Genomic DNA, 27,721 nt, shown 5'->3' on the forward strand with positions numbered 1-27,721 from the left:
TCCTTTAATGCAACTTCCAAATCTACAGCACACAAATATGTTGGAGGACAGTGCTGCTGAAATGCTTCCTAAGTAAGCATAGCAGTTTCCAGCCCCTGCTCTGGAGGGAGAAGTAACAGCTAATTAGTTTCCTATCTGAAGGGAAAAAAAGCAGTTATGGGGCTCAGCTCGGACCAAGCACCAGCCAGCATGGGGAACTGCAGAGCTAAGGCTCAAGACACCGCATGCCTTCTTCTCATCTGGCTCTGTGTCTCTGCAGTCCGTCTGCCTCCTTTCATTCACTGGTTCTGTGCCTTGCATGATTTGGGCATGATTTGTACTGCAGCAGCAATATTCTTGGCAGACTTACGACCTTCACCCAGTGGATCCAATGGAAAATGAGTCTAGCTGGGTCTTTTTATTGACTGTATTTCCATTATCTTCACAGATGCTTTCTTTCCTGCCTTATGTTCTAATGGACAGAAGCTCCTCTTGGACAATAGCTGCTACATGGCTCTCTCAGTTTCCCAGAAAACACCACTGATATGACTCCTAAAGTTACTTCAGACCTGTCACATGCTTTTCTGTTCTTTACAACAAACTATTTGTTCTATCAGTAAGTACATCATGTAAATCTCTTTGTACCATGATATTTATCCCACTGATCTACACAGGATACATCAGATTTTCAGATATTCTCACGTTTGCTTTCTTAGCTATCATAGGCTTACAAAGATTGAGGTATTTTCCACTTACCCATACACTACTCGTTAAAATAGGCTTTTAAAAATACCTTAAGGACTAAGTTATAAAATTACCATTAATTTTCTCTCTCTCACACATACACACCCTCAGTGGAAAACATTACTAAATTTTCCATTATAAATGAAAGTTAACAACGTGAATCATGATATTCCACACATATCTTTTCCAGTTTTTACACCGTGATGCAAACTGACCTCATAATTTTGTCATCTTCCCTATTTACAGCCCAATAATACTTTTCTGGCCGTTCACAAGGGCTGCAGAATTTATGAGGCACTTCCAAGTATTCAGGTACTTTACGAATACTTTGCCCGCGTTTCTCAAAAATGACTTCTAGGTAAATTTGTCTGCTCTGTGTACTGGATTAAAACAGATTGAGAACAAAGTTGTAGTTTATACCATTTTGTTTTAGATTTTATTATATGGAAATATAAATTTTCATTGGTGATCACCTAAACTCAATACGCTGAAATGCTTTATTTTTACAGATACTGGTGCTTCTTCTCTTTTTCAGTGTATAAAACATACTGAGTACCAAATTGCTTTATCACATGAATACAAATAACAAAACCTGACTCAACCTATTGGCTGGAAGTAGAAAAGCAGTGCAGCTTGTACTAAAATGTAGGCTATTCTTACGCCATCAGACTTAGGAAATCAATTCTGGAATAGGAGTCCTGGTCAGTTGCAAGGCACTGCATAACTTAACCTGGACTATAGTCAAGTCTCTCCATCCACTCTGTCCACTGTAACTATTAGAAAGGGTACAGATAGCTCCTTGGGCAAGTAGCATGGAAGGTGGAGAGGTTTTCTAGAACAGTGTTGGCACTTAGGTTTACTTAAGAAATGGGACAGGAATCCAGGCTTGTACTTTAACTCCAGTAATATGCTGTGTGTGCTAAGAAACATATGGCTGTATGTTGCAATGAGTGATGCATCTGGGTGAACCTGCACAGCAAGTTTCATTGTGTTCACTCCATAAAATCTAACAAGAAGATAATAAAAACATGGATGGCAAGTAAAACAAGTGACTGAAAACATCTGTGTGAGGAGAAATGAATATTATGGTGCACAATTGGCTGGTGGTGCACCGTCATAAAATTTCACACTGTTGGTATCCTGAAAAGAAATCAAGCAAGCTTTCTTGCACTCATACCCAAAATACCCTCTCTGCATATCCCTCCCAGCACTGCATGCATTGTCCAGCTAAAACTCAGACATGCAAAATCTGTGTTAATCACACCAACAGAAAGGGAAGCAGGACTGCTTTAAAATTTAAGTTTGCCTCCTGTTCAGGCTGTTCAAGAACTGGCAAAATGATGCTGGGCTTTCACAGGTGCAAGGCAATTCTGAAACAGGCCAGTTCAATCTGGTTGTCTGAATGTTCACTGCTTCTCTTCAGCCACCATCTCCCCTTGTCTTGACATCCCCATCTTATCTTACATTAAAGTCACTGGGCTTTTGGCGCTGACTCCAAACAGAACAGATAAGACTAAAAACGTGACATCCAAAATACATTGTAGACAGGATTGGTTTGAACCATCCCACAGTGTTATTACCTAGCACCTTGTCCAGGCTGGGTTATCTATTGGAAAGTCCTTTCCAAGTAAGTAACATTAAAACCTTTTCTAACAAATGGATTCCCTGACACCTGGAGTCACAGGTGCAATTCTACTTCTGAGTCTACAAAGCAGAGACAGAGAGAGAAAGAAACAGGTCAGAGTGTATAGATGTCAGATGAAGAAGAGTTGCTGAATCACGCGTCAAAGCACGTGGAGGAGCAAGGGCTGTGCTGGTTCCTTTAAATACACAGGGTACATCTCAACCGTGCTGAATCCAGCCCTGTATTCTGGGACAATGCAGACTTACTGCAGCCTGTAGACAATGACTAAAAAGAGCAATAGTAAAGCTCTTTGAGAGGAGGCTGCAACCAAAAGGAGATTTAAGATTAAATCAAAGAACGTCACATTTAGTATTCAGAACACTCCGACTGAATTCTTACTGCCTGGGCTATAAATGGAATCTTACCGTGGGTTGGAATGTGAAAGTGGGCTCATTTCTTTCTGATAGTGATGCTCCTGACTGACGGGCTATGGAAAACATAAAATAACAGTGAGAAAATAACTTTGCAAATATTCCTTCAGAACGTTCAAAAGTATGAAAGAGATCCTTTATAAGGATACGCATTTGCAGCTTCCGATATTGGAATTTTATGGTCTTTCGTCTTATCTGTGAAATTTAAAAGGGATATTCAGATCCTAACTGTGCAAGGGTATAACTTAACAGATGATTCTTATCTGGGTGGAAATACATATGAATGAAGGAGTCGACCACGCAGTCATTTCTCTGCTGTCTGAGTGTGGGGACAGGGCCAGGGCACACAGAGGGAAGCGTGATGATCATTTCTGATTAAAGAATGTCCAAATCTTACAAACAATAGTAATAATGTGCCCCCAAAGCTTTATATTAAATTATTGGGTGCTTATGGCGTTCAAACAGCTATTTGCCAGAAACACTGATTTTCATAAACTAATATAAAAATATAAAAATACACCTTGTCTCAAAACATAGGTAATGTTTGCAGGTAAGACCCCAACACATCACACAGTGTGTCAGGACAGCTCTAAACAAACCACTGAAGCAAAAGCAGAAGCGAGTGAGAATATGAGCATGCATTAAAAATACTTGTACAAATGAGTTACTGTGATGTTAAATACTAAGTATTATGAAAAGAACTGCATCTTTATCAAAATTAATTAAAAAGAGAATGTTCTCATCGTTTGAAGAAGTGGGGAGAGATGGTATGCTTGGGATGAATGACATTCTAATTACTGCCAAATATAAGTCACTGCCTGGTCATGGATGGTGCAATTCCCAAGTGATGGCTAGTGGAAGACTGTGGATGAGACAGAAGGTAAATTAGTCAGTCTATGAACCAAAATATCTGTCTAAATAATTTTTAGTCTCATTTCATAGTAAAGAATAGTCTGCCTCAGTTCTGCAATTTGACTTGATGTGAATAGATCCCTCCAGGGGCTGTCAAACTGAGCTCTCAGCTGGAATAATTCTGGGTTTAAATATCACTCCTCCTGTCTGTCAGACTTCAGTTCTGTCAGACCATTTCTGTGTAAAGTGTTTCCTTTTCTGAATCATCACAATGGAGGGCAGGAGACCTTCCAAAAACTAAGTGAGAACCTTGAAATTTCAAATGGTTTCTCGTTCAAAATCTATTTGATTGAATTTATATTTAGGCAGTTGTTGCTTGAGAAACAAGTAATTTTAGTGTTCTGTGTGTACTCTGTGCTTGAAAGACACGTCTGAGTGGTGAGCATAGCCTGGAGTCTAATGACAGAGCATTACACCACTGTTAGCTTTTAGGGTTCATCAATTAGCAATCTGAGGGAACCTTCATAGGTTGGAGCAGGCTGCCCAGGGAGTGGAGGAGTCACCATCCCTGTTCAAGGACCGTGGAGATGTGGCACTGAGGGATGTGGGCTGTGCTGTGGTGGGGGTGGTTTGATGGTGGACTTGATGGTCTTTGTGGTCTTTTCCAACCTCAACAACGCTATGATTCTACAATTCATTCTCCTTTGCATTTCTGACTGAGAATAAGGGAGCACAGGAAGATATTCTGAACTCTCTTCTACGTGATCTTGCTCCAAAATTCCTGTGTTGCATCTAAAGTGATGTCTGATGTTGTCTGGAAACAGCAACCCAAGAAGCTGAATTTCCCTGACAGGGCAGGAAGATCTGACTGGATCTCCAGCACAGAGCAAGGCATTAAAGCAGAGTTATTTCCTGAGCTTTCCGACAATTCTTGGATAATTCATAATATAAACTTTCACATTATACTCTGTAGAACATAGAGCTGTCTTGCACGTTGTTGCAAAGCTAACACTGAGCTTCATATATCCTGAAATTTCAGAAAGCATTCAGTCAAATACCATCTTCTTAAAATATTTAGTTCTACATATATTTGTCGTTAATTTGGAGCTCTGCCCTGTGCCCCACTCACTTTTTGCACAGATTCGCAGTTCTCCTTTGAAGTAAAATTCATTTCAAAAAAAAGAAGCAGTTTATATTTATAGCTGATAGCTATGCAGGGTAATGTGTAATATTCAAAGCTATTTTATTTCTTTTTGGCTGTCATGGTTTACAGCAGCTGCTAAACAACTTGCATTTCAACAATTTCTCCTGACAGCATCTACTCAGTTCTTGCTAAGCCATCATAGGTTGTAAAATACAGTTTTAGTATATCAGTTTTATAGTTTTTTAAGGACATCTGTTCTAACTGCAGCTTAGCAATATGATGGATCTTTGTGCCTTCACTTCAGAAGCCTGCTGAAATTCATTAGTCAGTAATACATGAAAATTTTCGATGAATCTGGAAATCACACTGATAGAGGCAAGTGATGGAAAAAAACAAACTAACTAAAAATGTGTTTGATTGAGAAAATATTACTCTGATATGTATGTTCACTGCTTAACATGATTATACACTGCACTGCCTCACAGAACACTGTATGTATTTCAGAATGAAAGAGACACAAAAATCTGCCTTCTGGTGGTGCTGTTGCCACAGATTCAAACAAGGTACAAAAAGGTTCTATAAGATGAACGAAAATTTACAACAAAAAGTACTTTTTGTTATTATCTTGGAAGACCACAAAGTAAATAATACTGATTTAAATAATCAGATGCTACCTGGAAACACATGGAAGCATGAAAGGTTAACTGTTACAAGAAGTGCAAACTGTCCCTAATTTCTCAAGCTATGATATGAGGATTCCTCTCTTTCTTTCCTGTACAGCTAAAATCATTTGACAAAGCAACGGTAGATGGCTGCAGATACAAACTTTGCTACAGTTTGTATGTTGGATTTTGGAGGGATTGATCATCTGCAAATTTTCTCGACTCAGCTTGAATGATTGCAGTAGTAAAGGTGAGGGGACATAAAAACAAAGACTGAAATCCAGCAGGAACAACATTCAAACATGCTCTAATTGCTCTGGATAGGCTGTATTTCGATCTCTCAGTTATTTAGTCTATCTCTGCACAGAATAATACATTTACTGCACATGTGAATGCTTAGTGTGGGGATTCACTAAAACAGCTATATGAAATGAGCAGACATTTCTAGATTTCCAAGCCAACAGAACGCTACAGCTATGCTAAATTACAACTGAAATGACTAACCTATTTTATCTAAACACTTTTTAAAACTGATGTTATTTGTCTGAAAGCATCCAGAAACTATGAAGGCAGTGAGATGAAAGAGCTCTCTTGGCAATCAGCCTGTGGTTCACTCAGTACTGGAGCAGTACCTTTCGTTTTAAAAAATCCTTTAGAATCATCGAATATCCCAGGCTGGAAGAGACCCACAAGGATCATCAATTGCTCCATGCAGGACCACCCCCAAATCAGACCATATGACTGAGAGTGTTGTCCAGACTACAGGACTCCATCTGGGCCCTGTAGGTTCCTGGAGATAATTTGCAGCTAACATTTCAGAGCATTTGCCCTACTAGAATTTATACTGGGGCACACAGCAGTGCTTACTCTCCTAACACTGGAGCTGCCTCTGAGAGCTGTGGGCTTTACTTAAGACACATTCATTATTTATTATTGTTTCACCTGTAATAAAGTAAGAGCTATTTTGCTGCGATATAAATGGGGTGTGAGGTTATCTAGTTTTGCAGCAGCTCCTGCAAATACCTTGCTATAGTTGCTGGAATGCTCAGCCCTGATTTCATACACTCGATGCTCTTCAGTGGACTGTAACAAATACTCTCCTTATAACAGCACTCTGTCACATAGTGCAGCTGTGAGATTTGGTAGCACTTTGGGCCAGGACAAGTAATGATACAAGGTGTAAAATACAGAAGGATCACACACTAAGTGCTCAGAGCTACTGCAGCTCTTTGACACTGCTCTCCTGCTTCAGTCCTTTAAACAGTTAGCTGTTCAGTAATGAGACTTTATCATTGTAAGAAGCAATTGTTCTCCATTACTCACACTGGAAAGCAATTGCTGGCTGGTATCTATGGGTTTCATTCATTCTGAAGATATTTCCAAGTGCTATATCACACATCTGCAGGCTGTCAGCTGCTACTGACAAGCTGTGCAACCTACATGATTATTCAGGATTCTAAGAAAGAATATATGCCAGGGCTGCTCTGAAAGTAATGCCTTCTATTTTATTATGTTGGCCTGCAAAGTCAGAGGTGGATGTTGGTAATGCAGCAGCAGAGGCTGAGCCTTCCCACCAATATTCTCTTGCATTTTGTTGCTGTGACAGATGGCAGCAGAAGGGCAGTCTGACAGAATAGCATCTGACATGGAAGCACATATGAAGCAAAAGTATGTCAGTGAATTCCTCCATCTGGAAAAAATGGCACCCACTACTATTGTTCAATGCTTGCAATTGTTTATGGAGACCAAACGATAGGTGTGAGCACAGTGAAAGTTGCACTGTGTTGGCAGTATTTTTCCTAGCAATGATATCATCATAGCAGCTATAAAACAGCAGGTGAGAAGGCATGGCTAATCCAGGGAGCACAGGTGCAAGCAATGCCCCCTCAGTGACCAGAAGGGGTGGACCCAGAGTCCACCCTCATTTAAGGGTTAGCAGCAAAGGGGACAATATTTCTTTTTTTGGGATAGTACCCTGCTCGAGTCTCTACCAGACTTTGGAAGGGGTAAGCTGCTTTCTCCTGTATTGCTTTCTAAACTAAATCATGATTAATAACTTTATAATTAGGCTCCTGTCCTGGAAGAAGGCACTATCACACCTTCCACTGGTGCATGGGTTTTGATTTAACAAATAGTGTTGTGCCCTTGGTATCTGTTGTAGCTTCCATGGAAATAAGTAGGAGGTATTTCTTTCCATAGTGGTAATATAGAAGCTGCTGCAAGTATGTTCTGGTTGTGTATTTTACTTAATGAGTTCTAAGAAACATCTGGTAACGATACCTTAGTTTTTGAAACTACTTAAAGAAATGTTAATATTCAAAACCAATGAAATAATTAAAAAAAAAAAAAAAAATTAGAACTTCAGGGAAAATACTGTAGATTTAGACTTACTGGTGGGAAACAAGAATTCCAGGTTGTTGTATCATCACTGCTTGTACTCATGTTAACGTTACAGTTGTCTATCTGTGATGCACTCAACCCATGTGAGGTTCCTGTATCCTTCAATTCTTCACTCTGTTGCCTCTTCATGCTAGCCAGCATCTGCAGTTCGGATGCACTCAGTCTGCTTGACTGGTAGTTCTTCCAGTCGTACTCCTGTGAAACAAAATAGAGAAGCCAACAATATGGACAGGATCATGGAACAGAACACATGAATGAAACGAATGCCTCTGGGGAACCTTAAGGAAGCTGCAATGCTAGAAGGGAATCAAAATGTTTAGTAGAATAGATTAGTTAACACATTTCTGCTCAGCTATGAAGACCAGGCACGCATTGTTACAAGAAGGAGAGCACAGCACTGTTAGGGACCCCGGGTTGGGTTCAGCATATTTGGTGAAGTTGCTGTTCCAGTGTAATAAAAATATGATTATTATTGTTATTATTCTAAAAGTTTGAAAATCCCGCAGCTAAAATCGCTTAAACATTTGATACAGGCCTTGAAATAAACTTAATCATACAGTTATCGTAGTATCATAAACACCATCAACATAACGGTTAGTTATTTGTGAAACACAGCATAGAATTTATCTGGAAAGCTACATATCAGCACTAAATTTTAAAGACTACTGTAGTAATTTGCTAGTGTATGCATATTAAAAAGTAATGACAATAGTAGCATTTATTTTAGGCTCAGTGGTTGAATGGCTCAGTGCTTGAGCTCCACGATTAGCTCAGCTGTTACCCTTTTTTTATCTCTGGTTTTTGAGCTCCACGCTTTATTCCTGAGTCCTGTGATTATTATTACTACTTTTAATTCCAAAATAATACCTGACATTTTTTTTCTAGACCTTTCTACACGCAAGTTAATAGTTCAGCTACTGTTACTCCCTTGCTTACTATGCACTGAGCTTGCTATTTTCTGTGTGGAAAGCCTGCCTCGCTTTGGCACATCAGTATTCTGCTAGTTCTACAGCTGCTAAGATTGTCATTGATCTTACTGAAGATGTTGACTTTCTGTTAATTTTCCCACGCAGAAACCTTCTGTAATTCATTTATTTAATTACAATAAGAGAGGCTTTTCCTTATTTTTCTTACCTCATATGGATCTGTTGGCATGCAGTCCTTAAAACAAAGGAATGAACTGGCACCATGCACAATAAATGCACTAGGAACTGGAAGGACATTTTGCTCATCCTCTCTCTAATAAAGACAAAACGTTCCCTGACTCTGATCTTGTCTCTTATGCCAATAAAAAGATGCACAGATCTTTAGATTTTGTTTTTTACGAAAGAATTCCTGACACTTGCCTGACTTCTTGGCCTCACTCAAGCCGTCAGTCTGTTCACGTTTCTTGCAATGGTCTCACTCTTGAAGTACCATACTCAGAAATAAGAACTATCAGCAAAGCTTTCAATCTGTAATATTCTCTACAGCAAACTCCTTGTATTACAAAAGAATAGCTGGGACTGCGTGTTCTGCAGCCACTGACCACTACAGCAAAGCCTCTTCACACGTTTTTCCTGATCTTGGATGATTTTCAAAGAGGGAATTTGAAAATTGAATTCGAGAAGTTTACTTTGAAATGTAGAAGAAACTTCTGATGTAAAAAGTAATTTTTTGTGATACTTGTAAATTTGTCTAAAATAATATTTCATTTAGTAATTAAAAGCTTATCTTGTCTTTTTGCTTATCTTCCCCTTGTGATAAAAAGACATTTTTATTAAACTCTCAAATCCTTTGCTAGATTGACAAAACTTGTTTAAATTTATATCTATTTTTCATATATGACATTTGCATTCTTATGGACTCGAATGCTTTATTCAGGATTGTTTAATGTAGTTACACGTGCAGAAAGTTTAATTACCAGCTCTCTACGTGGTTGCAATATTACCCAGAGGGCTGCACTTCTTTCTTAATTAAAAATATTTGAGCTTAATAATTGAGAACTCTATTAAAACATGAATAAAACATTGCAAGCAACTAGGTCCTTAAAATGTATTAAGCAGTTAGCAAATTGATTGCACTAAGAGTTGGTTAAACATTTGTTACTTTACCAGTCCTCTGCTTGAACAGATTAGAAGAGACTACTTCTATGTGAACGCTCACTCCAATACCCATTTGTAAAAACTATTGTATTTAATTCCTAAAACAAAGAACAGTGTTTTAAAATGGAAACAAATAATTTCATGCACACAGCCAATGAAATTCTCCAGTGCTACCTCAAGCAGTTGGCAATATTTTTCATTGATGTCTTTGGCTTCTGTCACTAATTTTGTTAACTTCCTAACCGATGAAAAATACTAACCCAGGAACTATGTCCTGTAGGACAAAGAGTACCTTGTGCTTGGATGGCTGCTCATATCCAAAAGTTCACAACGTTGTCTTAAGGTCTCAATAATACTTTCACCTACATTATAGTATTTAATTCCCACTTTTGTTTCCTTCACAAAGGAATCCTGTCTCAAGACTCTTCACAGGAAAACATGTTCTGTTCTTACAAAATCTGCTAAGCAACTTGCACAGTATAGGAGGGGGTCCTTAGAACCCTTGGAGACTCAGAGGATGATGATACATAAAGCACAACCCTTACACCAGTACTGGAGAGACTAAATTCATTTAAAAAACAAAACCAAAAAAACCCACTGAAGTATCAGTGGCATGGCAATATCTGCATGTTAATACCAATGGTAGACTGAAAACTTGAACATGTGCTTATCTAGATGCTCATCTTCAATGTGTTGCCCAGTTTGAATTGCTTTTGTTAGAACAGGCTGCCCAGGGAGTTGTGGAGTCAGCTCCAGTCCTTCCCTGGAGCTTTTCAGGAAATGTGTAGATGTTCCACCAAGGAGCATCACTAAGTGAGCAGAATAAGGTGGTACTCAAAATGACTTTTTTCTTTCTAACACATAATTTCCAAAATGCAAGTTGCTGAATTACATCTATTGGTATCTATGAACCTCTGTGGTTTCTGATAGTATTGATTTATACGCAACAAAAAGTAGAAAACCAACCTTCAACAGACTGAGCATGGTAAAGACTGTTATGATGAAGCCAGAATGTATCTGGATGAAAGATGTACTGTTTCTCATGTCAGGCAGTTGGTTGTATCCAATACAGCTTATCTAAACAATCAAATTGAATTTCAAAGTAAAAACCACTTACGCAAGTCTGTGTTGTCACACACAGATTTTCTCTTGAGACTTTCTTGAAGGAGTTTTTGCTGACTGATGACTTCATTTGACCAGAAACTCCCTCAGATTTTTCTATTTTTTCAGACACATCTGGAAAGACTTTAAAGAATTCGGTTTTACTTCCAGTTGGAGAAAGAGAAAAAGTAGGCTTTAAGGTTCTCTGATTGCTGATGGGTTCTGTCTTTCGCCCAGCAGAACTTTGTGGTTTTGACACCATGCTTTCCTCGAGGTTTTGTTTGCTGCATCCCATGTTCTTCCAGTTTTCATTTCTCTGTGATATCCTCTTTAATGTGTTGTCTTTAAAAACTACTGAATCAGGCGTTCCTTGGCTGCTGCAGCTGATCTCAAGGTTCTCAGTACTCTGGATGAAGTTGCTGTTGTTGTCCTAAATTCAGGGAACAAAGTGAGTGATTTCCCCCTCGCTGTCACACAATGCTGTTTTGCACAAAATATTTGACCTTAAGATTATAAAATGGCTCTTCAATTTCTAGTGCTTAATTTCAAATTGAAAAAGATTCTGAGAACCATCTGCTCTCCTGGCAACAACCCTGAGTACCCACAAGCACTTCTCCATCTTAAAAGAACCACAGAAGAGAGGGAGAGGGAGACAGGATTATGCTTCTCAAAACATTAGCCCAGGTTTAGCATTCTGGTAGCCTCTTAAACCTGCATGTTATAGAATAATCAATTTCAAGAACATTTGTAACAGATGTAAAACAGAAACCAAGCAAGAAGTCCATGATAACAATAACTTTCCATTGAATTACTAGTACTGTATTTTCACATTGCACCCACAACTTAAAAATACAAGGATTAATTCTGGCTGAGATCACTTTACTCATCTCTGGATGATAGCTGAGTATCACTGCAGAATTCTGGTGGTTAGTTTATTATCCTTACATTCACACTCAACAGCATCTCTGCGAAACCTCCCATTAATTGTGTGTGATGCTCTCTCATGCTACATCTCAACAATTAACAGCAAATCCAGGCATATGGGAAATAAACACTAGACTTGCTTTGTTGTTGCCTCAGTGTTCTTATTCTCACTTATTCTCATGGAAGAAGGGATGAGAGAGGCCTTGCCTTCATCTGCTGCTTCTGTATCAGATGCTACCAGCCCAGATGTAAGATACTGCAAGATTCAGTAAGACACCAAAGTATCTTTAATACACCTTTCACTGCTAAGGTCCAGTCCTACTGTGTGGTCCAAATTTGCTTCTGACTGCTGTGTGTCCAGGGTTGGATTCCACAAAATGTACATTCACAAATTATTGGAAAAAGAATCTCTTTTTTTATTTATGAAATATTGCAACAGAGGATGGTTTGCAGATGTAATATGAACCTCCAATGCAATGCATTTTATAACACATTGAGTAAGAAAATACACATGGGGTGAGTAAGCATGGTGGATTCCTTGGTGTATCACTGTCTGTGGTTTGCAAAAAACAAAGGAACAGTGAATGTACAGCACGTTTTCTCTGAAGGTATACTAATGTAACTATTTCTACACTATCTAAATTGTTGCACATTTTTTAGGCACGGTATGAAATGTACAGATAGGTGAAATGTCAGCAAATTTACAGACATTTTGTGTTGCTTTTGTTCTTTGAATTTTTGTTGGATCTGAAATGATACCCACTTCAGATGTTTGTAACAGCAGGTCTGTTCCCCTGCTTTCCTTGAAACACACAACTCTATTTCCCTTCTCTACTTATCATATGTTATCACCAAATCTGTGCTGGAAACCCTTATTAAGTTAGGTTAATTTGAGGTGGAAGACTACTAAAGAAAGCACTGCATTTTTTCACACTAGAGATAAATTGTTAACTTTGATTTGTCCCAAATCTAAACCTCTCCCATCTTTCCATGTCTCTTTCAGCCATATTTAACAGATCATTCTAAAACCTGAATACATATTAAATCATGATGTGGTGCCAGAAACATAAATAAAGTTTGCTGTGTTATCTACAGCACTGCATATGCACGTATGTATAGTGAAGATGAGAATGATTTCCCCGAGGAACCAGCACTTGCACTGATGCTGTATTCCTAGGAAAAAACATGCAGATGGGCAGTTGGGCAATTGCTCGATACATAAAGCTGATTGCTCTTGCTGAGATGTAATTTTAAGAAGATCATTCTAATCACTCTTGAGGGCCACCTAGGAGGAGCAGATGGGATATGGTCCCTTTGTATGCTGAGCTTTAACACTGAGGTATCAGAGTGAAATTGCCCATCGGCTTTGGTAAGAGTGTATTATCTCAGTATATTACTCTTTTAATTGCATAAGGATGGAAAGTTTCTTTGCTGAAGGCTTCACAGCCAAAAGGGAGTTTGGCAGCAGTGGGCCTTGTGGGAACACCAGCCACAGTCACCAGGAAGAGATTTTATCCTTTACTGATTGACTCATAACTGAATAACAGCATTTAACTATTGCAGTGCCTCACTGATAAATGATTAAGGGAATTTATGAATACTTGCTGTTATCAGCTTCCTTGCTGAAACATTTCCTTCCCAAAAGTTACATGAGAAGTACAATTCTAGCACAGTTGTTATGCATATCCTACAGCTTCCAGTGCATGCAGCATAGAGTCAATATGCACTTATTTGAAATTTATCCTGGTGCAAAACCAATGGCCCGTCTCTTGTATTTTACAACGGTTTTACTTTTTCATGGATTATATTGCTTTTCCACAGATTTAATCAAAAAGTACATAATTCTCCTTTGCAGCTCCACTAACTTCAAATGTACACTGTGATGAAACTGAGATTTGCTCTCTTTAAATGTAATTTTAGAACTGATGATAGAGTGATGCAAAACACAAGAAGAACTTTTGGAACTTTTGTACTTCTCTGCAATAGGAGACGCTTAAACTACAAAGGCATCCTATTTCAAAAATTATTTTCATCAGGAAATAAGTTTCACTTGTTTTTCAGGAGTAACGAAATTCATGCCCATATGCAATTGTTTCATTGTAACTGGAGATATCTGTCTTATCTTGTTTCGTTCAAGAGTACGTACCCATGTATGTTATACAGAAACACAACACGTCTGAATGTCAAAGAAAGCTCCAGTATACTTAAAGATAACGAAAGACAATTGTAGTATCAAGAACCAGTCACAATGTAGCTTACTTCAACATGTTAGATTAACATGCATTGTTAAAAAAATCATTGCAAGATTCACTCTAACTTAGGTAAGTAAATGCTTTGTCCTGTAAGCAAGATTTGGAAATACTTATGATTTTGCTAAAGAATTTGGGTAATTTTGCATACATATCTTAAATTGTGTTAAAAGCAGCTACTATAAAGTCAATGGTCTTATGTTTAACTATCATGGCTTTTCCAGGCTCCCATTTCCTGTATTTTCAGTGCCTGAAATAAAAGTGTCTTCAGCAATTTGAATATTAAATAAGTATTCAGAATATCAGTGTAATGCTAGTCAGCTTTATAGCAAAAAGCAACAAAGAACACATCTGTACAGGGAAGAGGATGAACATGGACAAAACAAGTCAGCTAAGTAATTTGTTGGTTCAGTGACTTCTTTAGGATGGTAGAATGGCCTAACTATCAATTATTAACGTAGTAGCTAGATAATCAACATGCTGTAGGTCTGTTTGCCACAATTCTGATGCTTTTTTTTTAATGTACTGTATCTCCGGATGCAATATTGACTCTATTAATGCAGTTTGCATCCCATAGACTGTGAATGGAACAGTCTATGCTCTATTCTACCTCTGGCACATGGTCCAAGAAAGTTTTAAGTTAGTATAGCAGTGTAAATCTTTGTAGGCAAGATAGGAATACTCTTTCAGTCTCTCTTGCATCAGCCTTATAAATGATCATTAATGTTGTGCCACACTGTTCTTCCTGTGCTGTCAAGGCAGGAGTGTTTGGTCATTGCCTTTATCTTTCTGCACTTGGCACTGAATCTCTGGGGCAGGATGACAGTATGGCAGGACATTACAGATAACATGCAATGATGTGAGATTTATAGCTTCTTGTGAGGAACAATAGATCTTTCTCAGTGCTGGGTAAGGTAAAGACCCAAGAACACCACACACTGCTTCACATTTGTCACTGGGCCTTGTCTATCCATCAAGGACCTCATGCTTTCCTGCATTACTGCTGATGTTATACAGCGTGTGGGCTTTCTCATATCCCAGGACAGAAAGCTTCCTGTGATGGATGATGGCATCTGTTAATATCAGAACAGAAAAGCAATGAGTGCTTTGAATGTTTAGGATTTTTAAATGGGAGAGAAGCTCATCAAGGACATAGCTCTGTTGCAACTCTGTTTGTTTTCCAGCAAATGAATCCACTAGCAATACAAGCAACCCAACAATGTGCCAGCCACCTGGTGACAGCCTCAGTCTGGTCTGCTGAAGCATTAACAGACTGCCAGATGAACTGAGGCCTAGAGCTTTTAGTGAGGCACGTCACAAAAATAAGCCACTGATTGTTTACATGAGGATAACTGACAGAGAAATTATCTGAAATCCAAACAGTAACAGTTCCGTATTTTCGGTATGTTATCACATACACAATACTGTTTGTGAATTACTAGCCTGCCTAAAACTGATCTAACTCTGAAATTCTGAAACCTTGTTGAAATAACAAAGCCTCACAGGCTTAAGTGCTGCAGATAGGGGGGAAACCCACAAAATCATAGGAAAAAAACCTGATAAAAATGTTATCTGTTGTAATTAGCATCAGGAAGATAGATTCCCAGAACCGAAGAGTATTTCTGTTTTGTGTGTCCTAGCATTAGGCATCTTGGTTGTATTTTACTCCTTAGCTATAAGGAAAAGATTGGAATGCTGGGAAAAAGATTTTGTAATTAAAAATGAAATGCACCAGAATGTGTGACAAAGCTGGTGAGCAAAACAGTCTCTGCTTACAGTTCCAAAAGGCACAATGAAGCCTTGTTTACTCATTCAAGCATAACAAACATGTCTTGCCAAAATCTATGATGCAGGCTTCCTTAAATTCTGTTATAAGGATGCTCAAAGAATGCTCACATCTCTGTACTGGCATAAGGGTTGACAGAGACTTAAGTTTCTTTTGTTCTCTTGTTACAGAGGGAATTCCTTCATTTTCACCCCTGTATTCAGTTAAATACAGCAACCCGACAGAGACAAATCTACTTAAAGGTACATGGAGAAAAGATGATTTATCTTCCCTGTCTACCTGGAAGACAGAATCTCAACTTAGGAGTTTTAGGACAAAGGCTATTTTATCATGAATTGCACCTACAAAGTGGCCTACCTCTTCACTACTGTCAGTTCCTTGAAAGTTATCTTCAGTTTGGGTTTCCCCCTGGACGTGGTTACTGTCTTGCTTCAAATCCAGAGGGAAAATACAGTGTTCTGGTGATATATTTGGGGATTTCCCATGAGGAGCTGATCGAGGTCTTGATGAAAATGTGAAAATCTCTTTGTGATTCATGTTGTGATCACCCATTTCATTGTGCTGATGTTCAGTAGAGGTGATCTCTGGTGAGGTTACATCACAGCAAGCTGAATCTTGAGTGGCTGCGTGCTGCTTGCTCCCATCCAACTGCATGTTCTCAGTGAAACTTTCTGGAAACACCCATTCATCTGAAATGCAAAATATTTACTGCAATGTAAAACATATAAACTACACTTTATACTGATCACTCTCTTTTCTCATCGGGAAAAATAAGTTTTTTTTTAATGCAGATGTTCTGATGTATACATTTGGAAGAGTGATGAAGGTGCACTCCCAGAGATCAGGCTGTTTTCCAGGGAGGCGAGCTCAACCAAAACATTTCCTGATCAAAGCTCAAAAAATGCACAGGACACAACACATGACATGCAAACTTGTAATTTTCAGAGCTGAAACTATCTAGCTGTTAATTATTAAAATTGGCAATTGATCTTTTTCTATGGGCTTATTTTTGTGGCTTGACGTTTTCCTTTCAAAAACCACACATACTTGGTGGAAAGTTCATCATATTGCAATCTGCTGCTTCTTTATTATTGAATTTCTACACTTTCTTTTATGTCTAGAACCTATGGTTTAAATCTCAATTTCAAACTATAGCTCTATTGGAAAAACAGCATGACATGAAAAATGTATGAAGATATCTGTTTCACCAAGTTTCCCTGAACACTGACTGTACTAATCTGCCAATTTTGAAACAAACAATAAACTACAGAAATGGATTTAAAGATTGAGTGCACCAGATAAACATGAAAAGACCATTTTTACATTCTCATTGTTAAGTTATATTTTATGTTTGGAATGATGACATCGAAAAAAAATGTCAATTTGATTGATTAAAACCAATCTCAAATAGCATCTGAGAAAAGGAGAACTGCTCAAGTATGCAATACTCCCTTATCTTCATTAAAGGTAGTGTGGTGTGGATTATTCACTAGATTTGGAAACTTTCTGGCTCCATAAAACAAAGTTACCAACCATATTAAAAAAAAAAGCCCTCAATAAAAAATACTAAAAACCTAATAATAAAGTAGCACTGCAATAATAAAATGCCTGCTGTCACAGAGCAGAGTAAATTTACTATGGAATTTGATTCTCAGTTTTGTTAGAAATAGTTATTACTCTAGGCAGATTCAGCTTTGGGAAAAAAAAAATTGAACTAAATGAAAGCAGAAGAAAGAGAAAAATGAGACTGCTGGCAGGAATGCCTGCCTTCTTACTATGCTGCTCTGATTCTTCCAGTTTACTGAACACAGCCAGTGAAGCTATTGAACTGCGCTTAGCATCCTACACAGCAGTTTGTACCAGGTGAAAAGCAGGGACGTAACACATCTTGTGTATTCATGGCTGGCACCTTGTGCCAGGGGAGAACATTTCTCAGTCTCTAAATGAAGAGCACCTGTTGTCAGAAGCCTCAAGGCTTTTCATGCCTCATACTGTACAATACCAACTGCATTTTGTAAATATACAGACATCACTTTTAAACTGTAGGGGACTCTAAGAGTTGCAAGCTGAACGTGTAAATAATGCCATTTGTTTTAAGTCTCAAGAAATGAGTGATGCTATTCATAGCTCTTAAGAAGTACCTTTTTTGTGTAAATCCAATGGCCTTTTGTTTTGATCAATAACTACAGGTTTGCCAAAGGATAGGAGAGCAGGGTTCTCTCTTTGATCACTTAATATTGTGTCACACTCACCTGAAAACATATCTTAATTAGCCAGGTAATTGGATTTACATGTAAAAAGCTGCATGCAGATACAACTGAAACCGCAAGAGAAAACTTTAAGTCTGGAAGGTTTTCAAATGACATTTTACACGAGGTATTGAGTTCAGCAACTTCAGTAACCTGTAATCACTGTGCCATTTTGTTAATGGTCTACAAGAGAAAGATATGGAGAGTTTTCGACCAAACCAAATCCTATTATCTCTCAACCACAAACTATACTGCAATTTGTTTTATACTCAGCATTTACATGTCAATTGTGATGAACAATTTGGAGCATCTTCTTAGCAAAATATGTAAATTGCTATGTAATCACAACACTGCAGCAAACACGATAAATGCAAGAATGATCACCTAAACATCTAATTAGTTCTTCCACACAGTCAGACTTATGGTAAAGCTTCTAATTGCAGCATAACATTTTAATGAAGGTTTCAACATTGCATATTTAAGATTGACAAACTATAAACAATACTTACTCTTCTTTTTTTCTTGCTAAAATATAATTTACCTTTATAAAGGTACTGTGTACCTGCTAATGGAACGTTTGTTGATTTGAGCTCTGTGATAAATCTAGAAGATACAGTAAATAATAGTGACCAATCTCTAAAGAAATAAAAATAACTACCTATGAAAGTTCTCCACTCATGAAACTTAAGGTAATATTTAGTCAAGCCAGTGGCACAAGTGTAGTGCTGTCCCAGGGTGACCAAAGCTGACGGCTGCACAGGGTTTAAGAACACTAAGCGTCTGGTTATAAGAAAAGAGTTGTATATGACAGATTCTTGTTGCTACAATTTGTTCTGTATAAAAGGAGAATCAAAAATCATACATGCTTTGCTCCTGTTTAGGGAATGAGGCTTTGTGCCAATGAATTGCCATGATGTATGTACGTATGCACACATCAGAAGTGTGAGCACTCTGCTTTTGGCTGAGTCAGTGCTCTTGAACCAAGCCTGTGGATGTTTGCTATTGGGCAAGATCAGTTGCCGGGAGTTTCTTGACTTGAACATGAACTTCTCAGAGGTTTTCTGAGTCTGAATTGCAGAGTCTGAAATACAAGCCAGATGTATCAAATACTTGTGAACACGTATGCTTTTCCTACTTGAGGGGAAGAACAGCATACAGGGCATTGCTCTGGGATACAAACATGAGCTTTATGGGATTACAATCCTGACAGCGTGCATGAACAACTACTGCAATACAAGTTATCGCAGTAACCGTTGTTTCTTTGCTTTTATTAGTATTAGGAATTCAATGTGAATGCAAACGATAAATGGTTGGTAAGGATGAGTTAGGAGTGTTTTTTTTTCTTTTTTCTCATCTGATAATGTCAGCATATGTTTTACCTTCTTTTGTAAAGGATTTGTACAGTATTTTATGCAAATATTGTATGGTGTAATTTTATTTAACATTAGTAGGGCCCTCATATTTTGTGTCGTGCTTTATTCCCCTTTCCCTGTGAACTTTTCCTCAAAGAATGCCTACCATTTTTCCACTGTCATCTCTTGAGAAGTTCAGAACAGAGGATGGCAGATTTTTTTTAATGAATGATTTGCCTATGGGAAGTTCATCAGAACACATTCATCCAGAAATAATAAGAAAAAAGTAAACATTCAATGTTTGGGGTCTTTAGTGTTAAATTTAATAGAGATTTAAAGAAAAAAATATTTTTAGTTCTTTCCCTTTAATAAAGAAAGCATGGAATTTTTCTTTTTCATCCATTCATGCACTGGTACTCTGCTTAATCCTACAAATCTTTATCAGTGCTCAGAAGCACTTTTGTTGCAGGGTATTTGATTTCCATAATCCCTACAGCACATACATTTTTATTTTATGTGAACTGCTTCCGAGGCCTTTGAAATTTACAACAAATAGTCCTCTGACCCACACAGAACTGAGATGTAAAATAACATAAAATTAGCAACATACCAGTGGTTATCTCCCATGTGTTTTTGTCTGCATTTTTTAGACATAATCTTCTATGACTGTTCTTGTCTGTTGATGGATCTTGTGGTGAGGGGAGCTGAAAATCTGTTCTTCCATTCTCAGAGGTATTCTGAGTCTGAATTGCGGAGTCTGAAATACAAGCCAGATGTATCAAATACCTGTGAACACGTATGCTTTTCCTACTTGAGGTATGGAAGAACAGCATACAGGGCATTGCTCTGGGATACAAATATGTTCTGAACAGCACGGGAATTTGTGGGGCAGCAGGAATATGACAGACAAAGTCAAAATTTAGCACTATGTACAGAAGGGCAAAATACAGAAGTACACAAAACAGTCTTGCAAAACCTGCAAAGTTATCAAGAATCACTGCACTAGCCCCTTACATGCACAGCATGAGGTAGACAGGAATATGTTTACCCTGCAGCTATTGTCAGCAGGTGGTGGTCCTTGGTTCAAAATGCTTACAAAACCGTCAGAGAACGAGCATTTTTTCAAGATTATACAGGAGAATAAGCCATATTTCTCATAAATGTATTCAGTAATTAACTGGGTAGTAAAGGATTAGTAAAACTGAGAATTAAGTCTTACATTCTGAAGTCAGAATCCTGAAAAAAATTTGGCCATTTGTGAGTTCATCACATATTGTTCCCTTTAGACTCTTACCATTTTGATGAACATCTTCAGCTGCTTGGTGAGTATTTCTTTTATCTCCTTGACCTAAACAATCAGTGCATGATGAGAACGACACCTCCAGTCTCTCAGTGTTTTGTAGGGATTCACTTCTTTTTCCTGAACTTTGAAGTTGGTATGATCTATTACTTTTGCTACCCACAATCTTCGTTACCTTGAAAGACACCATCATCAGAAAAAAATATTGACACACACGCATACATATGATGTAGCCTCACATCAATTCTGAAATACGTTTTGGGTGTAAGTCTCCTCCTTCTTACTGGTCAATCTCTTCTTTGGTAGAAGAGGAAAAGTTGCAATGTAAGCCTTCTTACCTCTGCAGATACCCTTGTGCTGACTCTTCTGTTTGAAGATGGAGGTGGTCCAAGGATCTTTGATCCAAATGCAATATGTGACACATCCTGAGTTTTACTGCTGTTCCTATTGCCTTGTCTTCTATTAACCAAGCGAGCTAGGTAAAGAACAATCAGTTTTAAAAATATATTACAGTCCTTAGAATAAATATTAATAACTTTAAAATCAACAGAAATGAGTTATCAGTCCTAGACATACACAAAAATTATGTTCCTTTATAGCACAATCCCCAGGAATTTGTACTCAAAGTTCACTATCTTTTTACTTTAAGCAAATAAGCATTTTATGGAAGAGTGTCAACATACAAGCAAGAAAGTTTTGGTCCATTATACAGACATATTTCTAATCTCCTTGCTTTAAAGTTCTGTTTAAAAAGAGGCTACATTGAAACACACAAGAAAACTTAAATGATTTCTGTAGAAATTGAATGGAAATCTAACCTGTAGCAGTAAGAAAAAACAGCTCTAATAAATAAATAATAGTCCTTATTGATATTTTTTACTATTTAAAAGATTTCTGCTATAATTTTTTCAAGGAAAGAAAATGCCAACTGCTCTGCAAAATAAAAAATGATTGTCAGTGGATTCTTCTTCCCAGAGCTGCTAAATAAATTAGTGTAACCTCACATTAATTTAGAATTAAAACTTGCAATGTGTGAAGGCTTTTTTCTTGCTACAACTTTAAGTGTTAAATTACTACCTTCCTTTTGAGATGAGACATCTTCAAGAAGCAAAGAGAAATCAAGTAGAAACACATTTTGTAGATTTTCTGAAGCCTTTTTATAGAATTGATTAATATTCATTCTAGATAAGTTCTACTTCCATTGCCAACACAGAAATGAAAAAAAGATCGTGCATTAATCACCAAATATTGTAGATTACTGTGCTAATAAGCACAAAAGAAGCCACTTTCTGCCATTAGCTTTTTCCTTTGTTTGTGATGTGACATTTGGTTCCTGCTAACAGCTGCCATCTCACAAGATTAGATGACCCAACATCAATTTCTTTAATTTGCTGACTACCTTGGGATGTTGTTAGCTCCAATTATAAAATCTGATTTGCATGAAAATTTCTGTTTATGAACACATTAATTGACTGCAATTAATTACCTACATCAACACATAACAGTGTGTTGATGGCATAATGAAATAATATGTGTAATTAAAAGTGGATGAGACTAAAAATAATTTGGTCTTTTGAATATCAAATAAACAAAATGTTTAGTGGCTAAAAAACCCATCCTCCAACTGAAATTTCATTAAACATACCAAAGCTTCCATTTTCAAGCAAGCCTGGTGTGTGAACTTTGAAATGCATGTCTGGAAGTACGTCATGTTTGTAAGATGAGGTTAGAAATAAACGTTAATCTTTAAGCTAAAGCCATTTCATTTGTTTCATTTTCACATAGGCCAGGGATGTTGAGGTTTCTAGCTTCAAACAAACTTTTTGCTGCTAGTGGTTTGGATACATCACTCACACTATTGTACTTAATAAGTTTAATTTAAGAGTCGTTACATTTTATTTGAAGACAATAGAAAAATATAACGTGCTTTTTCAGCAAACATCTGTTATCTGTATGCATGCTGTGTGGACCCCATTTGCAGTATTTTAGAACAACAGAATACCTGTTTCTTGCATTGTTACTGGAGAACTCCTGCATTTTATTTCTGGCTTGTGAATTTTAGCCAAGTTCAGCAGTTGTGTAACTTGTGGCACGTCTGTATTTAGCTGGCAGGATCGAGGCATAACACCTGTGGGCTCACCTGGAGTAAATGGCACAAGGCACGTATCTAGAATAAAAAAAATTGTCTTCACTCTCAGGTGACACTGGCATAAAATTGGCTTTACATTTCTAGGTAATTAGATAACATATACTGTAGATTACCATCATTTGTAGCATTTGCTACAATTCTTAATTTTGAAGAGAATAAACATCTTAATGTTTAAGATAGTACTGTTTATGATTTTAGCCAAAGAATACCACCAATGGCTAGAATAGCCAAGTGAAACAAATTTTTTGATTTGTCAATGAACAAACAACGTAAAACAGAGACACAAAATACATTTTGTTAATATTTTATTACAATTATAGTTTTCATTCTAATTGTGATATGCTGATTTTTAGACAAACTGAACTTCTGAAAATGGCAGTAAATAATGACAGTGGTATCACAGAATCACAGAATCATAGGGGTTGGAAGGCACCTCCAGAGATCAGTGGTACTGGAGTAGCAAATAGCAAAGTCCTGCACATGCAAATGAAAAATTGGACAAGACTTAATTCCAAACTTTGTATACACTATTCTACACTAAACCAAAAAGCTGCCAACCTATTTCTTCTTGTGTCAGCAGGTACTGGTAGAACGTGATCTTACTGCTTTCCTTTTGATAACCAATATAAACTGAGTTTATGAAAGTTGTTCTGCACAAAATAACATTTTCAGAGTCAGAACCCTTCCTGAAGTACTGATGCAAATTCTTACAAGTTCCTGTGAGACAAGACTGTAATAAGCTAAAGAATGTTAGCCAGTTTTCCTGGAATAGGAGGAAAGTATAACTCCAAAACTAAACACAAATAATGGGTCAAGAATTGAGTATCTGATAGAAAAAAATCAGCTGTCTCGTGTCACATTACAGTAGTGGTCATACTTATGTAGCCAAGATGAGTATTAACTGCTATTTTTTCACCAAGCCCATATATTATTTACTACAGTGAGACAATACATAGTAATAAAAAAACACGTGTAGCCTTCGAATTACATGGAAGTCGGAAATGAGGTGTATATCAAGCTTATATACCTCAATACCACAGGGCAAAGGAGATTAATTCTTCTTCCATTTCCATTTCCCTCTCCATTTCAATGATCTCATTCAAAAATACTTTCTTAGTATATGTGGTTTCTCCTTTCTACTTGCTATCATTGTAAGAATACAGTACACAGCATACACCAGTACTGCAGAAGAGCAGCACGTTAACCTTGAGAACACTACTCCCACCACTGAGGAGGTCAAAGCAAAGAGCTCAACCCTCGCCACAAGTCACACCATCACTGCACTCAGAGCTGAACTGTCCCAGCCATCTGATAGGAAAAAAAAGCTTTGTCAATTCATTAACTGAAAAGTAATTAATAACAAAAAAACCACTTTTATTGTTTTTCTGTAATTGAGTATGAAGAATCGTGCTATTTTTATGCAGCTAAACCTTCATCTGAAACCTGATTTGAAGCCTTGCCTACAGAAGGAAATTCATAAGCACACAGAAAATACTAATGCCCACCAGCTGTGTAATAATCATAGAAATGATAATCCAGTAATTAAAAGTGCAATATTTTACCATGCATACAGTTCATTAAAGCTGTCTACTCATTATGTTAACTATGTTTTGGAATTCTGGAACTCATTTAGACCGTTTATGTTCACTTCAAAATCTGTTTAGAATGGACAAGAGAAAAAAAATGTGCTGATGGAGTTAAATTAAATTAAAGCCAGCGCTGCCTCTCAGTGCAGCTTCTGCTGAGAATTTAGTGAGTTTTCTCTGTAGTCATTTAGTGAATTAATATTTTTTCCGAGCTCACAAACAAACAAAAAAATGGAGTAATCACAATGATTACCTACTCTCCCTTCCTGGTTTAGGTCTTCCAAATGCAAGACGCATTTTGTTACACTGACAATCCTGCTAAACATCTCTCCTTCAGAAACCAGAGCCCTTTGTTTCTGGAGTTTCCTTTGAAAGATACAAAATATGTGAAACTGCATTTCTGAATGCTGAACTAGACCTATTTTCTTCTAAAATAAATAATGTCAGTTGTGCTTTTTCAGTTTCTCATCTATTACTGCAAATTCCAGTGATGAATGAAGTTCTCTTCCTTGGAAAAAAAAAAGATACAGCATTATGATCCCACTAACCTACTTTGGAGACCAGTATCCTCTGAGCACTGTCTTGCTCCATTACAAATACGATCTTTAATTTTTCAGTCCACCACCACTATTATTTTCCCAACGAACAAGGATACTTCAGGATAAAAGAACTAAGGATCACAGACAGACAATTCACGATAGTTTGACACGATGCTGTTTTGTTCAAGTTTTGTCTTGGATTATTTAAAAAGAAATCCTTCAGCAGCAGTGAAACTGTGCAACAAAGAAGACCAGCAGTAGCCAAATGCTCTTTTCAGACACCCTCTTCTTGGCCCAAACTTTGCCTTCTATCAGAGTAAGGCACTGTTGGAAAAAAATGCTCTCTACTTCATAAATCTTGTCAGAATTCCTTCAATAAGATGCTTTCAATGAAGTTGATGCTTAAGCAGAGGAACATTCATATATTTGTCACCTGAAGTCCAACAGGAACAGATTTAATACACTGCCCTGTCCCTTTAATTTTCAGGTAGTCAGATAATTTTTCAAGCTGTAAATCTGAAGACCAGGAAGCTTTTGATTTTATAATATAAACAGTTATGATTAAGACTAGAAAGCAATTATAACACACCATTTTCTTCAGCTGTATCTTGAGGCTTGGATTTTAACGTGAAGATCTTCCTCAGCTTACAGTTAGCTGAAATAATAATTCCATCCAAGGACTGGAAGATGGCTCCTCTGAATATTTCACTGGTGAATGCTACCAGGTCAATACACAAGTTGCACCACTAGAAAGAAGCAGCAAAATTATTGAATAAAACCCAAACACTTATCACTGCAGAAGTGTATTAGTGTACAGATCTCAGTAAATGAAGCCTTTGTGGAGTATTAGATCCTTGCAGGCTGTGACCCAAAGTGCATAACATTTTGATATTTAAAAAGATGTTTCTGTGCTTGCAACAACTATTTATGTAAGTAACTCACTACATACAACCTAATGACTGCCAGTTCAAGTGAGCTCAGTTCCCTACCACACGCACAACACATTTTGCAGCTATTTCAAAATAAGCAACTGGTGAGGAAAATGTTTAATGACCATTTTCCACTTGCATATTGTTGGTTTTTATAATACACAAATGAGTAGCTACAGTATCTATCTGGATATGGACCACAATAAAATTCAGTATATTCCTAGGAAAAAGGTTTTGCATAAAGCAAATAATACTAAAAAGAGAACTAACAAAATATGTCTTCTTGTGGCTTTGTGTCTTCCAGATAGAGCCTGAGATGTTTAAGAAGAGCTATGCTCACCTGTGTTTCTAACAGCTCTTCTAAAGAGGTATTCAAGACTCAAGTTCTTACAAGGTTATATGGTAACCTCCCAGGTTTTCTATCCTGACAGGCATTATCATGTGCCCTGGCTGGGTATGGGAGAAAACAATAGGGAGAATGTGACAGCTATTGTTTTATTTTCAACAGGCTGATATATAGTGTTTTATATATTCTAGAAACTGGAGAAACCTGGAGCACATGAAAGTAGTCATCAACTATAATTGACAGCTGCAGCTCCAGCATATGTTATAAAAGGTCACTACAGGAAAAGGTACGTGTGAACAGGAGCACTATAGAGAAGAATGAGAGACATGGCCACAGGCAGAACAGACAGTAAAAGTGACAGATAAACACAACACAAACAGTATCAATCTTGGAGAACAGTATTAAGTGGCTCTCATACCATCCAGTAGGTGGGACACACACATATTGTGCATCAATTGCGCTCTGAAGCAAACAGTAATTTCAACAGGTCTGTAGACTTATATAAAATCCTTCTGATAAAAAAGTTCTGCTCAACCACAGTTAAAGGAACACTCCCCAAATACCTACTATTTTGCGCCTGATCATAAACAGAGGAATTTTTGCATGCAGAGGGGTTACAGACAACTCCTTGTGGACTGTTGATAAATATAATCTTCTTTTAATATTTCCTAAATCAGTTATCCTGCAAAATAAAAGCAGGAGAGAACAGGATGGATCTTTGTCAATTCAATAACCCAGTATCTTTAGCAATCACAAAAAACCCCTATTCTTATGCAGAACCTTTGTGTCAGTGATAGCAAATAGAGAATTTAAGAATTCCTTTCTACAAGATGAGTAATGAGATTTCTTTCTCAAATTCAACCTTGGTGGTGATATTCCTGCATATATAAAATCACTTTACATGCTAATTTTATTTCAACAGTCTACACTCTTTCCTAGATTTCCATAGCTCTTTAGACTATGAAAGAATTCAATTTGTTTGAAGTGAGAACCCAGTAGCCTTTAATAATCACACTTGTTTCTTCCCCTTAAGCTTGTGTTATCTTGGGATACACTGTCACCTTCTAACTAGAAAAACATTATTTGCTTTCCTTTCCTGAAAAGAGCCCCTGTCATTCTTAAACATAAGACCGTCTGCTCATTTCACTTTCTGACACACACCTTCGTGTACAACATAATACAGAAGTGCATCGTTCACTATTCAGGTCGTCTCACAATGACACTAAGGACACTGAATTGAACACTTGTAATAGATTTAGACCACAGCCATGATCACAAACACTAGGTTTGC

The 27,721-nt window shown here is 37.4% G+C and overlaps 1 protein-coding gene across 5 annotated transcripts in view; it reads right to left on the bottom strand.

The window, feature by feature from the left end:
- Positions 1-27,721, bottom strand: part of CFAP20DC (CFAP20 domain containing) — a 62,973-nt gene that overhangs the window by 14,616 nt on the left and 20,636 nt on the right. For 3 of the 5 annotated variants that reach the window (XM_048957894.1, XM_048957896.1, XM_048957895.1), the window contains exons 6-15: positions 26,998-27,112; positions 25,745-25,901; positions 22,884-23,048; positions 21,220-21,356; positions 20,876-21,056; positions 20,192-20,338; positions 16,338-16,669; positions 11,038-11,451; positions 7,828-8,031; positions 2,773-2,834 (exon numbers count right to left, since the gene is read on the bottom strand). In XM_048957894.1, the coding sequence (XP_048813851.1) occupies positions 2,773-2,834; positions 7,828-8,031; positions 11,038-11,451; positions 16,338-16,669; positions 20,192-20,338; positions 20,876-21,056; positions 21,220-21,356; positions 22,884-23,048; positions 25,745-25,901; positions 26,998-27,112 (1,914 nt within the window). The other 2 variants (XM_048957899.1, XM_048957897.1) reach the window with 2 other exon arrangements.

This window comes from Lagopus muta, chromosome 11 (genome assembly GCF_023343835.1).
Source record: "Lagopus muta isolate bLagMut1 chromosome 11, bLagMut1 primary, whole genome shotgun sequence".
NCBI lineage: Eukaryota > Metazoa > Chordata > Aves > Galliformes > Phasianidae > Lagopus > Lagopus muta.